This window comes from Euprymna scolopes, chromosome 40 (assembly GCF_053919585.1).
Source record: "Euprymna scolopes isolate OS-2025 chromosome 40, ASM5391958v1, whole genome shotgun sequence".
Taxonomy (NCBI): domain Eukaryota; kingdom Metazoa; phylum Mollusca; class Cephalopoda; order Sepiida; family Sepiolidae; genus Euprymna; species Euprymna scolopes.
In genome coordinates, this window is record NC_136521.1 from 3,354,868 (window position 1) to 3,371,767 (window position 16,900).

General features: G+C 34.8%; 1 protein-coding gene across 1 annotated transcript in view; it reads left to right on the forward strand.

Moving 5' to 3' along the window:
* Positions 1 to 416: 416 nt before the first annotated feature.
* LOC145265288 (S-crystallin SL20-1-like) overlaps positions 417 to 16,900 on the forward strand; it is a 17,591-nt gene continuing 1,107 nt past the window's right edge. Inside the window, exons 1-6 of the mRNA XM_080121066.1 lie at positions 417 to 549; positions 5,860 to 5,955; positions 9,672 to 9,787; positions 10,899 to 10,952; positions 13,576 to 13,683; positions 14,774 to 14,934. Coding sequence (XP_079977192.1) covers positions 417 to 549; positions 5,860 to 5,955; positions 9,672 to 9,787; positions 10,899 to 10,952; positions 13,576 to 13,683; positions 14,774 to 14,934 — 668 coding nt within the window. The remainder of the gene's footprint in view (positions 550 to 5,859; positions 5,956 to 9,671; positions 9,788 to 10,898; positions 10,953 to 13,575; positions 13,684 to 14,773; positions 14,935 to 16,900) is intronic.

A 16,900-nucleotide genomic window follows, 5' to 3' on the forward strand; every position in this document is an offset into this window, starting at 1 on the left:
AAATTTTTTTTTTAATGTCTTATTCCTTTGTGTTTGTGTGGACATGGTGCGGAGAACCTTACAATAATTTACCAAGTTTCACAAAAAGTCTAATTTACCTAAATTACACACGAAAAAAACGGAGATAAAGTACATCGAAGCGAATACGCCAGACTATAATTAATCTGGAGAATCCGTACTTTTATAAAATAGTTAAGTTCCGAACAAAATTAACTCCTGTCAAGTGGGGAATATTGAAAAGACGCCCTTGGAGAAGTAAACATCTACCTGTTCATTAGCGTTAACAACTTGATTATCTCGAGAGTATAAATACGCGGTTGGTTTGTGTCTCGGTCGTCAGAGAAGACTTACAGTCACTCGAACCGCAACAGCTCGTTCTCGTTTTTGGTAGTGCACAAGCCTTAAACCACTCCACCATGCCTAACTACACCCTCCATTACTTCAATGGCCGCGGACGTGCCGAGATCCTTCGTATGATGTTCCATATGGCCGGCGTCAAATACATGGACAAGAGATACGAATTCTCCGACTGGGATCGTTGCAGGAATGGTAAGAACTTGATACTTTATTCTTGTTAAATCTTTCGAATTTGCTATAGAAAATATCATATCGAAATATCTAGTTAATAAATGGTAGTTGTGTGCAGTCAGCACCAATCCTATTCAGGGTCTCTAATCGTATGTTTGTGGTTATTAAGACGTAGGCGGAACTCCAGGCCTGTTTCCCCCGCGTAATTGCCTTTTGTGAATTCGGTGCAATATAACAGATATATTACATTTAAGCTATTGCAATTTAGAGGGGGAAGTTTTAGATGGATGTTGGTGCCTAGAGGGGTGAATGTGCTGTTGGTGTTAATATTTGTACATATTAGACATGCATGGTTTGTTTCCTTGAGATGTGAGGGTGCGGTTGTTCCGAATGGATGGGAGTAAGGAATATAAGTTGGGGAGCTGTCGTTTGGCACAAATGGGTGGTTTATTGTATATTGTTTTGAGTGTGGGGTTCTGTTGTAATTGTTTGAAGATCTGTTTTAGGGGGTTGTATAAATGTTTGGTGTTATTATTGAAGTGAAATACCATAGGTATTCGTGTGGATGTTTTGTTGTTTTTGTATGTTAGTAGGTTGTGTCCGCTAATGTGTGATGCTCTGCCGATGGCTTCTTTTAATATTTTCAATGGATATATATATATATATATATATATATATATATATATATATATATATATATATATATATATTCTTCATAAGTTTTAGTTTCGGCTTCTACTCAAGCTGATACACCGAAGTCATATTGATTTTTTTTTAATCACAACTTTATAATACATGAGAATCAATAGAATACTGACTGACTCTATAATAATAAATTTAAATATCGTATTAAAGCATATTTTACGACCAATCTAAGCCGGGCGTCCTTGCTAGCTTATATAAATACTTTTGCAGATTTAACAACAGAGCTACAATTTGGCCTTTTGGTCAAGATCAAAGTGTAGTATCTGTTCCGGCAGATACTGCACTTAAGATAATTTGTACCAGTCAATGGAGGGGAGGCCCTCTATACTGGGGCAATTATTATTTTTGGTAACCAGAGTGCCCCCTTTTTGCCTACTTTTAGGGGAGATGGTTTTTACCTCACATTAAAAACGGCCTTGTGCCTAATTTGCTCAGTGGGGGAGCAAATAAACACCATCTGTTCCGGCAGACGCTGCCAGCAAAGACCATATGTGGGGGCAGCCCCACATATAAGACCTTGGTCAATGTAGGGGCAACCCTTCATACCAATTGTCACTATCCAGCTCCTCTACTCCCCGGGGAGTTGGTCCACATTTCCCCTTCACTCCTCACATTAAAAATCGGCCTTGTGCCTAATTTTCTCGGCGGGGGAGCAAATAAATACCTCAAAGTGTAGTATCTGTTCTGGCAGATACTGCAAGCAAAGACCATATGTGGGGGAAAACCCACATATAAGCCCTTGGTCAATGTAGGGGCAACCCTTCATACCAATTGTCACTATCCAGCTCCTCTACTCCCCGGGGAGTTGGTCCACATTTCCTCTTTACTCCTCACATTAAAAATCGGCCTTGTGCCTAATTTGCTCGGTGGGGAAGCAAATAAATACTCAAAGTGTAGTATCTGTTCTTCAGATGCTTATTTTTATTTTTGTACCCTTTCTCCACGTTAAAAAATGACCCTGGTGTATAACTCTGTCCCGTGGGGAGGCATTGTAAATAGGTGCAATAATATCAAGGCGTCTATTTACGCTGTAATCCACAGGTTGCCAACATCAATATATTACATACGAAAAAGTCCGCTGTGGAATTTTCACAGTAATTAAATAATAAAATAGAATGATTGTCTTGCATGACTGTTCAGAAATACATCGCCATTTTTCCCTGTTTTGCACAGAAAACACTTCGAATCGATCGTAAATTCACTTTTGGAAAAATAGATTTACTTCGAAAATCTGAAACAAATTAGCGATAAAACTAAAATATGACAACATACTATCGAATTCGAACTACATACAATAGTAAGTAAAATAAACTATTTACTTAAAACTTATTGTTATCTTTATTATTGTTATTACATTTATTTTTCGTGATCTTGTATCCAACGGTGTTAGCAACAAAATTGCGTTCGCATTAAATTCGACAAATCCAACTTCATATGCATAATGTTTCAAGCAAACTTTATTTTTCTAACCATATTATCTATGCTCCTATAATTTTTTTTTTTTGTGTACTGCTATTCATATTAAACACCCCTTTTTTCTATTTATTTTAAAAGAAAATACATCTACATAATTTCCGGTACAAGTTTTAGATCGGTCATAGAGTTTGATCTCTGTCAAATCATGACACCCTGGCACTTCATTCTGTCAGCTAAAAAAAATATATATTAAACAGATAAATGGTTATATAGACCCGATTCTGAATAATCATTTTCTAACCGGTGTTGCCCGGCTATCACATAAAAAAAACGAAGATTCAATAATTCTGTGTGATGTTAAAGTTTGCACACTGGCTGTAGATCTAGCAGGAAGGAAACCATACAGCATGTCACTGAGTAGATTATTTTTGCTGAGGTGGTTGGGCAGTTCTCTATTTATCAGAAATTCGAGCAACTTACTCATGACATATATGCGTTAAACACTATCAGAGTGATTGGGAAAAAAAATAACCTCATTAAATCATACTAGCCTTATTAGGGACGTATCGATAAAAGTATTTCTTATGTATTCGACTGATTATATAAAAAAAAATCTGCAACTGATGAAAAACGGGTTTTACAACAAAGGCTTCAGAATCGTAAAAAGATGAAGCGTCAATCGGACTTGAAGCGCAAAGAGGAAAACTGCTAATTTCATCCCATACTTGCGTCGGGCGAATTTCTATTTTTTTCTTTTCGTTATTTTAAAATCACCACTTATCAAGGGCAGACGGGCACTGACGGATAAAGGCTTAATAAGTATTATGATAATAAGTATTAATGACATTTTGGTAGCGCTAAGTTATTTAAGAGGACAGATACACAATAATTTATTTACATTGATCTTGAAGACAATCAAGTTATGATCAAACGGGAAGCAGCTCCGCGGTACCTTGTTCCACAGACTGACAATTCTTGGAAAGAAACTTTGCTCAGGAAATTTAAGTTTAGTTTTAGTTACGCACAGAAAGTAAAGGAAATTGTTCCGGGCAGAATAAAGTATTCTCGTTTTAACAAAAAGATAACTTAGTTTTGCTCGACAGAACAGATACATTTCCCCTCCAAAAGTAATGTCTCAGACAATGGTACCATCATCACATAACATTTGTTACGCTATCAAATAGGGAAGAGATGAGGCCTGGGAAATTGACCTCTGATGACAGAAATAGTACTACGCTATCACATTTAATTAAGAGTTTTAAAATAATATACTAGTGAGGGTAAATTAAATTGGGCATTAAAATAAAGGTGAAAAACATTAGTTAACGATAATTTTATATATAAGGTGTCCAATAAGCCACTGGATGGTTTTGAACTTTAATAGTTTTTTTTTGTTTTTTCTTTTTTCTTATGATATATTTCTGTAATTTTACCATCTGACTAAGACATTGGGAATTTTTTTTATGCAAAACTCAAAGGATTTTTATTTATGAAAATTAATGTCTTTTAAATGTTGCTCATTTTTAGCTTTGCGTATTTGTTATCTTTCCAAAACATTATAAGACATATGAATAATATCATGACAGATTGCAGAATCTCTGGATTTCGATTTAATTCCCTTATTTCGTTCCTAATGTTTTCCTTCGTTTCTGGCAGGGTTTTGAGATTTGTTAACATAGACTTTTTCTTTACGATATTCCCACAAAAAAAAAAATCGGGGCCAGTCAAGGCTGGGGATCGTGGTAGGCATTTAGTATAGCTATAGCGAGAGATAACGTTGTCGCTAAAGCATTAATCAGATTTGATGTACGTGTTCCATTTCAGATCAGGAGTAAATCTCAATCCCAGAAGCTTGTCAAAACATGGGGCCTCCCCAAGACGAGAGCCATCTATTTCAATTAATGCTAGATGAGGATCAGAGCGTTGATGATGTTAAAATAGAAGTTTGGTTTTAGATGCATTAAAAGTAACCAGCCACCTCTTCCCCCATTGTACCACACGCTGAAGAACATATTTGTGATAGGTCTAAAACATTATTTATGACAGACTGCAGAATCTCTGGATTACGATTTAACTCCCTCGTTTTGTTCAGGATGTTTCCTTTCAATTCTTGCAAGGTTTGAGGTTTGTTAACATAGACTTTTTTCTTTAAGATATGCTTACAAGAAAAAGTCGGGGCCAGTCAAGTCTGAGGAACGTGGTGGTCATTTGTCATTGCCCTAGCGAGAGATAATGTTATCGCAAAATAAACCCTTGGTTTTTGGTCAAACAATTCCACAACTTGCGTACGTTGTTAAATGCTATATTTGTTCCTAATCAATTGACAATATATTATCTCTGAAATAGAGAAAAAATAATCATTAATGGTAAACTGACAAAGATTTTCAACATTTCAGTGACTTTTTGAAAACCCCATAGATTCTGTACCAAAAAAAAAGAGGGATGGGCACCATAAAACTATTCTTGTCTATGACACGCTGCATGAAATAATGAAATGCCCCACAACCTTGCAGGATTAAGGAATTCATGCATCATAATCATTCAGCCATAGTTTTTGTATGTGCAAAACTGTCCTGTTTGGGCAATTCATCCTTTTGAACGGATATTCTTCAACCCATTATTTTTTCCATATTCAGCTAAGCTGTTTACATAACCAACCAACCAACCAACCAACCAACAGCTATTCATCAAATTTGTAAAGCAAACTTACTGCCCTACAAAAAATATTCAAAGGTTTTACAGGAAATAACTTCAGCTGAAATTATAGTATAACCCTAACCCTAACCCTAACCCTAAACCCTAACCCTAACCCTAACCCTAACCCCTAACCCTAACCCTAACCCCTAACCCCAACCCTAACCCTAACCCTAACCCTAACCCAAACCGCGTAGATTCTGAACCAAAAAAAAACAGGAAATAATCCCCCTTTGTCATAAACATCGTTCATGGAACGAAAAAAAATAAAATTGTTTTTTCTTTTGCCATTACACCTAGGAGTTACATTCTTTCTTTAGCAGGTTTTAGTTCATTGCTAATAGCAATAAACGCCGACGGCGTTGCTCGGGCAATTTTTTTGGGACAGTGTGCATTTCCGTTAGTGTGCTAGTTCTTCCATATGTCAGTGTGTCTAACTTCCTCCAGAGGAAATAAATAAATGTACTATTGACTGTTAACCTGTTATTAAATATTATATTTCTCTTTCTCTTGCAGATTTTCCTTGTAACTACCTGCCCTGTATGCAGTTTGACAACGGAGATATGATGCCCGAGACCATGGCCATTTGCAGGTACATGGCCCGTGAATACAGTAAGTACCTTACGTCATCATATGAAATAAATGTCATAATTCATAAAAAATGTTTTGTAGTACGAATTCATGATTGTCGTATGTGAAATCATAAATTGCAAGAGATGTTAATCTTTACTCTGATCGGTTCAACTACACTATGGTAGCCAAATTCGGAAAACGAAATCCTCAATAAAAACAAAATAACATCTACTTAATTGGCATGTAAGAAGTATCTTCATTTTCATTGTTATTGCCATTAACATTGATAGTACTTTTATCACAGCTATTGGTAATATTCTTTTTATTTTTTTATTTTTATCTTTATTTTATCTTCATTTTTACTTTTATTTTATTTTTATCTTTATTATCATTACTATTATTATAATTATCATTATTATTATTATCATTCTCATAATTATAATTACCCTACTATTATTTGTATTATTATCACTTTTATAAGTAGTAAATGTCTCCGTACTCTTCCACCTTGCCAACTATATGTATCATTAAACCTTTTGCATCAAGTTAAACGCACTGATAGACATTGCCATCCGATTCTCCGACCGCCCCTTATAATCATACTCCCAATATCATAACAGAAGAAATTTAAAAATATTACCGCATATTACCAAATAAATATTATAACCTTGCATAATCCCCCTCACAAATTATAAGCGATTTTATAGCTTCCTTTTGCCGTTTAGGTTGCACCTGTCAAAACTACGACTCCATAGATAATAGACACCTCAAAAACCGTTAAAATAAATTACCACGCAGCAACAATACACCCTCAATTGAACCCTAAAACATATACCCCTTAAAGTCAACACTATGTTAAAGACAATATACACTCTTATATATCATACTATATATAACAAGCTTCTCTTTTATTTATTTAGAATTCAATAAAGCTTCCCCGAACATTCTATGATTCCTCTTAATCTTCTTCGTCCCTAATGAACCCTATGCTAGACACCGCATCCTCCCCATGCTACCTAGCACCTTCTCTACTCTTCTAATGAGAAGCATTAGGCTTCGAAATGCCCTGGCATAAAGAGTCCCTTCTATCTCCCAAATTTGCTTGTATTCCATTATTCAATAAATTATCCATTCTATATTTACCAATAAAAAGTTTTGTGACTTCATTTCATACACTTGTTGTTCTATTGTATAAGCTCCAATGATAATTGTTGAGCTTGGTATTATCCAGATAAGTCTCCTCTTGTGGAATTGAACTCTCTCTTTTCCTCTGACGCATTAAGCTATATATATATATATATATATATATATAGTGTGTGGGGAGGTGTATACGTGTCACTAAAAAGTTTGTAGATGTTTTGATAAACTTATCAAAACATAACTTGTTTACTTCGCTATTAAGATATATGTATAGTGAGATAGATAGATAGATAGATAGATAGATACACTAATAATTAAATAAACTGATAAATAGACAAATAACAGATAATGTACTCTTCTGCACAGCCAACTATATAACAGTATAAGCGCGTATGAAAATATCAGCAGCAGCCTACGGATTGCTGGCAAGCGATTGTTATATATATATATATAGTACGTGTGTGTGTGTTTGTATACGTGTCACTAAAATGTCTGTGGTTCCTCATTATTTGGAGCATATATTGTCTTATCTACATAAATCTGCAACACTCTATTTTACGACCAAATTAGTCTCGTCTAGATATTGATGTCGTTAGTGTCAATATAATTACATAAACATTTGACGATATACCTGCTTCTGCGATTGTTTCTCTGGAAGTTCTTCAGCCATTCTGTGGGAGCTGGATTCTGTTTAAACAAAGTCGCTTCAAGACAGACCAAGATGCTATACTTGGAAGAATCAAATAAATATATTTGTTTTAAAAAATACTTTAAATTTAAAAGGGAAAGATTGGGATGATAAGTGACATTTTAGACTCCAGACATAGAAAGCGATATATATATATATACATATATATATATATATATATATATATATATATATATATCTCAGTTAGTGGTCATAGCAGAGTACTGATCGAGGATCTGTGCTTGTGGTCGTTCTTACACATCTCCATTCTGAGACCTCTCCTCCCCTCATGAGGAGACCCCTTTTTAGGTCATTTTCTTCCCTCAACTTTCTTGTAAAACTGGAAACTTATAACATGTGACAAGTCAACTTCTAGTCCCCCTGTTCGGATACCTTCTGTTGCAAACTGGACCAGTCACCGAGTGTGACAAGGTTTGACATGTTTTAATAACGTTATAAAAACATATCTTCACCTCTCTTGTTTATTTCGCCAGTAAGATAAATAGATAGATAGATAGATACACCGATAATTAGATAAAACTGATAGGTAGACCAATAACAGATATTTTACTTTACTGCTCGGCCAATATAAGCGCGTATGAAAGTAGCAGCAGCCTAAGGATTGATTACAAGCGATTGTGTTAGCAGCAGGAGTAGCGTTCGAACGCATATGCAAATTAGAAAGTGTCGCGAACTGCCATTGTAGAAGAAACGAAAAAAAGGGACACCACGTGGTCAGAAATAAAACAGTTGACACCGAAGGAGACGGACGTGTAAAGTGAAGGCGAGAATAGGTTGGCTGTAGCCAGCTTGCGGACAGGATAAAAGAGAAGCGTGTTCCTGCTGAAATAGCAGCGCGAGACTTTTAAGCTGGTGTTGAGACGAGAGGGGAGAAAAACGGTAATAAACAACTTATTTATAAAAAGAAAGGAAAGCCGAGTCGGATTTATTTAGTTTTGTTTATTGTTCATTTCCGTTGGTTCCGGGCGACGTGGTGGTCCGAGAAAGGTTTGAACTGTAACGAACATTATTTGAGCGTAATGGCTACGATACATATTTATGTTTCGTATTGTCAGATTTCTACCCCAAGAGCCCCATGGACATGTTCAGGTGTGACTACATCAGCGATTGCTTCGCTTTATTAAATCTCCATTACTAACAATTAGTACGATAATGCCCCATTGATTACTGTACACGCAATAACCCTTATCCCCGAGTGGCCTCCGGGCCTTGATAGGTGGTGACTTCCATGTAAAAATAAAATCTGTCTGGATTTCCGAACAATTGAATAGTTGTGGTGGACCTCACAATCGACGAGATTATCATCATATGACTGCCAACAAGTTTTCATCATCATCATCATCATCATCATCGTCATCTTATCTTTTACAAAAGATTTTATTGTTGTTATTGGGTTAACACGATGATTTTTTAGGGAGAATTCTTTCTAGAAAGATGCCAGGTACTTATGCGAGTGACTAGGAGAAGATTGCAATATCCTAAGTGGAAATATATTTTGTGGAATCTCTGGTGCATTCTCTTATTAATATACCAATGACTATAGTGACACAATAGTAAAAGTCTTATCAGTAGGAAACGTAATTTTGAATAAGCTTCAAATTCACCGGAGGATAACCCCCCAGGTACTTATGCAAAATAATCTGAAGAATATGTCTATCAAAACAATACTGATACTTTTTTTTTACACAGCGATCACCGCTTATCAAGGCCCGGAAGCCACTCAGGGATACTTGTCCTGAAGGGTAATTTCCACACAGATGAGAACAAACGGAATTCTAAAATGTTATTAAAGTTTTTTGTGAGTGACATATTTAGTGTGTAAATGGAAAGGGGGAGTCTAGTATATCACTTATTTTTAATTTAAGTTGATTAGTGTGCTATGAGTAATTATCTGATATTTTTGCAGATTTCTACCCCAAGAGTCCCATGGACATGTTCAGGTGTGACTACATCAGCGATTGCTTCTATGAAATCATGCACGATTACATGAGGTACTACCACTGGAAGAACGGAAACTTCAGGGTGAGTTGATTATTTTTTAAATTTATTAATCTTTAGATATCTATATTTAAATATTTTGCTTATGTTCTATATAACAGTGACGCTCTAAGACCGAAGGTAATCTGAGGATGCCTTCTAAACAAATGGTTACGTAGCTATAATTGGCCTGTTAATGATGGTCTTTGTTTCATCTATAACACCGTAAAGAAATTATCACATTCCTACCATTTCTCATGTGTTTTAAAATCTTTCGAAAATCGTTAATCCTGAGAGCGCTAGTTACATTGCTGATTGCTATTATTAAGTCATGCACGATTACAGTATGTGCTACCACTGGTAGAACGGACGTTTCTACCTGAATCAATTATTTGAAATGTTTTTAATTATTGATGTATATATGCTGGATATTCGTTTCAAGTGAGGTGTGCGTGTGATTTTATTAAACATACCCTCGCTAGCACAGCGGGTCGTCATCTCCTTAATTTATATGAACAACGCATTAGGCTTCTTTTGAATGGAGGTTTTATTAGCTTGGGGATGCAGTAGCGGTTCGAATGTAAAGGTCGCAGTCAAAGCTATATATACACATATATATATATATATATATATATATATATACACATATATATATATATATATATATATATATATATATATATACGATAGTATGTGTGCTATTTTCTGCGTCACGCTTACATCCGGGTCGTTTAATTTTATAATTTTATATGCCTGACCTTTCTGCCTGTGCGTTGATAATTGCTTGAATTTAAGTTTAAAATGAAAAAGTTAAGTATCATGGTGTAATTGCGCTTTAAACAGAAACATTCATTTCGAACGTACTCCAAAGAGTATATTTTGATTTTTTTATGTTTGGCTTTTCGCCTTGTGTGGTTATAAAACTTCTTGTGATGTTAGGCTGTATAAGAAATGAAAACGAAAAAAAATGTTTAAGCGTAGTTTACGAATAGGAAACGCCGGGCGGTCTGCTTGTATAATGGATATGAACCAAGTAATTTCTTTCGGTTTTATTAAAACTATGTCAACCACAGTTTAATGTTTCTAATCTTAGTATCATATGATCCTTACTTACAAATCTTTTGTTAAAATGATTTTCTCCTTCTTTTTCCCACAGTACAACATGAACGACTGGGGATTCGGTGGCGACAGCATGTGTGGCAATTATGACGTAAGTCTCATTTTATTTTGCGAAATATTTCGATGAAATTAAAATATGTATTTTATTTACAGATTTTAAAATCAACTGATTCGTAGGGAGACTCGACGTTGCCTGGGGTTGGATGAGAATAAGCAAATGTTTCACACCTCCAATACTTCCTTCCTGGGTCGGATTTTCGATTATCGATTTCAAATGCCCTCGTGAAGCTAATTAAGGGTGTTACCTTTATTCAAAAAAGAAATTTTCTCTTATTCAGTCGGACTTTTCGATTATCGATTTTCGATATATGTCTGAGACAATCCAAAACAAGGTCTATCTAAGAATACTCCCAAACACATAAAGTACATGAATTTTATTTACAGATTTTAAAATTAATTTCAGTATGAAGCAAACTCAACGTTGCCTGGGATTGGATGAGAATAAATAACTGCTTCATATCTCCAATACTTTTATTGTCATCGAAATCGGTGATATATGCCATTTTTCAATAAAATCGATTGATTGCCTACTCTAATTGGAGCCTTATAAAAAACGACTGTTGATTTTTTACGAAGAGCCCTTCTGTTTGTACGATGAGAAAACTTCTCAAATGACCTCGTGATGTTAGGCAAATTAAGGGTGTTATCTTTGGTCAAAATGAATTTTTCCCTTCTTCAATCGGAAGCAAGGTCTATCTAAGAATAGTCCCAAACACATAAAGTACATGTGTATAAATTTTGTAAAAGTTAGCCCAGCCGTAATTACAGATCCTAAAATCAATTTGATTAGCAGGGAGATCCGACGTTGCCTGAGATTGGATGAGAATAAGTAACTGTTTCACACTTTGAATACTTGTATTGTCCTCGAAATCCGTGATATATTCCATTTTTACATCAAATCGATTGATTGTCTACTCTAATTGTGTTATATATTCGTTATCATTCTGAGTTATCCTTGAGGGGTACCAAATTGAGCTTTCGTTACATTTGAATATGTTATATAGAGTTCTTCATTTAGGGGCACTTTTTACGTTTGGGTGTATACACTATATAACATCAGAAAGATTCCGTGTGATTGTCTCTAATATAAATGGTTGTGTGTTTGATTATCATAAAGGGAATCGTGTGTGTGACATGTAATTTCTGAACCTACCTCTGTTCTCGCTGTTGAACCATCTGGCAATTTATCATCCTGGAGGGAGACTTGATACTTGTTTGACGAAGATTTATCACTCCAAGACGATGAAATGGTTTTATAGTTTTTTATTTCACTTTCCCCAGAGGTTCTGCAGAAGTGGAAGTGAAATCGGCTTGTGTTAGTTCTTCTTCACACACGTCAGCGTTCGTCTCCCCCCCTCCCCAGTTAAGAGGGGGGAGACCACGGAAAACGTCCGTCTTCTTCAAAGCTCAAATCAAATCTCCCAGATCTAGCCAACCACGTCACACATACGTAATTTGGTCAGCTGACCTTTGGTTCTGGTAAACGTGTCTACCTCCACGTTTACTCACCTCTCTCTCTCTCTCTCTCTCTCTCTCTCTCTTTCTATTCTCTTATAGAGACACAGAGAGAGAAAACAGAAAGAGTAAGAAAGCCAGAGAGGGGGGGAGAGATGCTCGTTGAATTGGAAAGAAGTTTTACTTGCCTCCCGGTGGTGGCAGTCCACAATACATTGTAGTCTGCATTTCACTGTAGAGCAATTGCTGTTAATTATTTTTTTTTTTGTATATATAATACCCTGAATTAAAGTTTAAAATACAAAAGGCTAGTGTTATGGTTTACTTGTGTTTTAAACAAAAACCTTCATTTCTAAAGCCCCCAGTCTTATTAAAGATCTTACTGTTGATTTTATACAACGATCCCTTCTGCTTGTGCGATGAGAAAACTTCTCAAATGTCCTCGTGGTATTAGGCAAATTAAGGGTGTTAACTTTGGTCAAAATGTAATCTTCCTCAATCGGATTTGTCGATTATCGATTTTCGATACATGTCGGAGACAGTCCACAGCAAGGTCTACCTAAGAATACTCCCAAAGTTGATATGTTTGAAATTTTGCAAAAATCAGCGCAGCCGTTTTGGGAGTTCATAGCGCACGAAATCACACACATACTTACAAAGTTTTGTTGTTTTTTTGGTAATTTTTTTTTAATTCAATTTTCACCCCAAACAAGGCACAGTGCCACCTTGAAGTAGGGGGCTACTGTGAAGGTGTGGGATCTTGCTGCATGTCGGGTTTGTCGAGGATATTGTAGTTCGTCAGAGCATTCATCATTAAAGTACTTGTAGAACAGGTAGAGCGATGCAACATTTCGTCGATGGGGCAGAGGCTGAAGCTTAGATGACAGTTCCGGGTCTATTAGGTTGGCGATTCTCTTTTGAACACTGTCCAGGAGTGAGAGACAAGTAGCAGATGCACCAGCCCAAATAAGTAGAGATATCACAGACACTATTTATAATGTAAAAAATATCCACGTATGCTTCTAGAATAGCAATTTCAAGGCTGTGAATGATTTTTTTAAGCATGAAAACGTCGTTGGTGTTTTTTTTATATTTATTATTTTAATCTTTATATTTCAAGCGGTCCTCTGTTCTTGATCACAAAAAGTAGGGAAATAAAAATGAAGACAGGCACTATTTAATCCATGTTTTTTTTTCAGAACTACATGTACTGGAGATACATGAACACCTTCAACAGGATCATGCCCTTCATGGAGAGAACTCTGTGCATGCGTAACAGTGGAAACCAGTGGTTCATGGGTGACCAGGTATGTAGCAACGTTAATGATCCGTTCATTATTATATGTTTACGTACATTATTACCAAGTACTTAGTATTATAACGATGTTAATCATGACCATTGCATATATCTTATCCTTTATCGCTATTATCTATATATTAAAAAGATAACGGGTGTGTTATTTATTTTGTGTGTGACGTTTACATCCGAGTGAATATCGCTTAATTGTTATAGACTTCCGTTTCTTGTAATAAAAGTTTTACCGCGAATTCTTCATAAGTTTTGGTTTCGGTTTCGATTATAACTGATGGTACTCCAGTAATCTATTATTTATATAAATAATTTTGTCAAGAATTCTTCATAAGTTTAAATTCCGGTTTCGATTATAGTTGAAGTAACTTCTCCTTTCTTCCCATCTTCTTTTGTACTGATGAGGAGAAAGTAACCAAAATATTTTTGTCAATATTGAATAACTAAATAGATATCGTTTCCGAAACGATCGTACACTTGCATTTTTTTTGTTTCTCCTTTAGAAACTGATTTATAATGTCACAATTATTGGATTTTCCACCATTATCTAACTGAATGCATAATTTGAAACAGAAATATGTGAGAGGATACCGGTAAAGAGTTGAGACAATAGACAAAGGAAATATTAAACATTCCAATCGGAAAGAATTTTATATGAACAAAATCGTAGCAAAGATAAAGTCAGTCAGTCGGTCAGAGAGAGTGAAGATGTTACCATTTTCTCACCGCTAGACATAACCACGCACCCCACCTCATGCGCCTTTAAGAAACATCAAAACGCCAGTCATAATTTATAATCCAACGCTGGTTTGTTGGTGTGAAATAAAAGCAATATATTTTTATAGATCAACTGTGTTGTGTTTTTACTCGCTGTCAGTGTGTATATATCTTGTACTAGCGAAAAACTGATATAGACTGGACAAACGCATTCTGAACAACAGTGAATATGTGGAACTTAGAAAAAACAATTAATACAAAAATCGAATCGTGTGATTGTTAGTTTATTTGCACTCTGATTAAAATCTAGACTTTAGTTTAAAAAATGAAACAACACTTCTATGTATATATATTGTCTTCTCTTCTTCCAGATGATGTGGTGCGACATGATGTTCTATTGTTGCATGGAGAACATGTACAGTTCTTTCCCCAACATGTTCAGCAACTACCCAAGGATGATGGGTCTCTACAACCGTTTCGCCAACCACCCAAAGATGGTCAGTTACTTTAAGAGCCGTTGCAACTCCAGCTGGTAATAATGACCCAGACATACAAATGCCGAACCGAGGAAAAAAAAACATTTTCATGAACAAAATCAGTGATTTTTGTTTGGCCATATTTTTTAATAAAAACAAAAATTGTTCATAAATTAAATCTTTTGTCATTTTTTAAATTCATTTGAGTATCTATCTATCTATCTATCTATCTCCCTCTCTCTAACTCCCTTCTTTACCTATCTATTTATCTATCTCCTCTTTCTCTCCCTCCCTCTCTACATCTCCCTCCTTATCTATCTATCGATCTATCTATCTACCTATCTATCAGTCTATCTATCTACATCCTTCCCTCTCTCTATCTCCCTCCTTTCCTATCTATCTATCTATCTATCTCCCTCTCTCTCTATCTCCCTCTCTCTCTCTCTCTCTATATATATATATATATGTCTTTCTCCTTCTCTCTCTCTCGCTCCCTCTCTATCTATCTATCTCTCTCTATATCTATCTATCTCTCTCTCTCTATATATATATTTATATATATATATATTTATATGGGTATATATATATATATATATATTCATATATATATATATATATATTATATTTCTGTAGAAATATATATTCTTATAATATATAAAAATCCTTATTGAAGGAGCTCAATGTAATTACAGTGAATTTTAGTGAATAAATAACAAAAAAATATATTTCAAAATTCATGATGTTGACCATCTTATTATTTATTCCTTTAATTCAGTTGACATTTACTAATTTTGACAGTATCTGTTTCGTGACGCAAAATAAATCACTTAATTATTATATCAATCAGTGAATTTATTATACCCTTAACTCATCAGAAGAAATAGCAACAATCAATCCATCAAAAGGAAATAAAGTGTGTTTGGATATAATGCAAATATCTTTAATATGTTTTCATTACGCCATTTTGAATTCCAATATCCGGATTTTAATCATGTCAAATCACACTTTCTTTTTGACGGATTGATTGTTGGTATTTTTTCTGATGAGTTAAGGGCAAAATAGAGTTACTGATTGATATAATAATTAAGTGATTGATTTTGCGATACGAAACAGATACTGTTAAGAATTTTAAATGTCAACTTAATTAAAGGAATAAATTATATGGTCAACATCATAAACTTTGGAATATAGATGTTGTCATTCATTCACTATATATATATCTATACTCCTATAAATTCTTTTTTCTTTTGTGTGTATCGACATTCATATTAAAACCCCACTTTTCTATTTATTTAAAAAGAAAATACAATTTTCTCATGTATGGGTTGTCCAATTGCAAAAGATCTAGCTAATTTGCATACTCTTTTAAACATTCATTTTAATTAATTCCCTATTAGTTGCTTCGGTTTTCTCATGGGATGATAATCTTTAGTTAACTATTACGTGTAATTATATTCATGCAGATATTCTTAATGATTTATACTTGCATAATATTTGCGTAAAAAGTTTATAGTAAACACAAAATTGTTTCCATATATATTTGTGTATACGTATATATTTTTGTTTAACAAATTTTGCCTACCAAACTCCTCCTAGAGTTTTTGGTCTACAGACATGAAACTTCATATATGAGGTATTTGAATCCATGCAAAACTTTATATTTGGGTTTTAGCCCGGAAAAATCGATGCAAAAGTGTGAAAATTTTAAAAAAAAATGAAATTTGCAAGGTGAAGGTCGAACGTCGGCATTACGAATGCATAACGTCGTAGCTATTGGTTCATGTTTTAATTTTTAGCCTTGCAGTAAACATGTTTTCATAGTCCAGTCATTGACGGCAGAGGCAAGATAAATCGTGAGCTGAACGTTTTAGTTTCGATTCTCGGTGGTGGCGCATGAGCCTATGTTTTAAATACTTTTAAATCATTACTATATATTGCATCCAATCTATCTATCTATCTACATATCTATAAAAGTGAAAATGTCTGTCCGTCTTTTCTCTATGGTACTTAAGGAAGTCTATT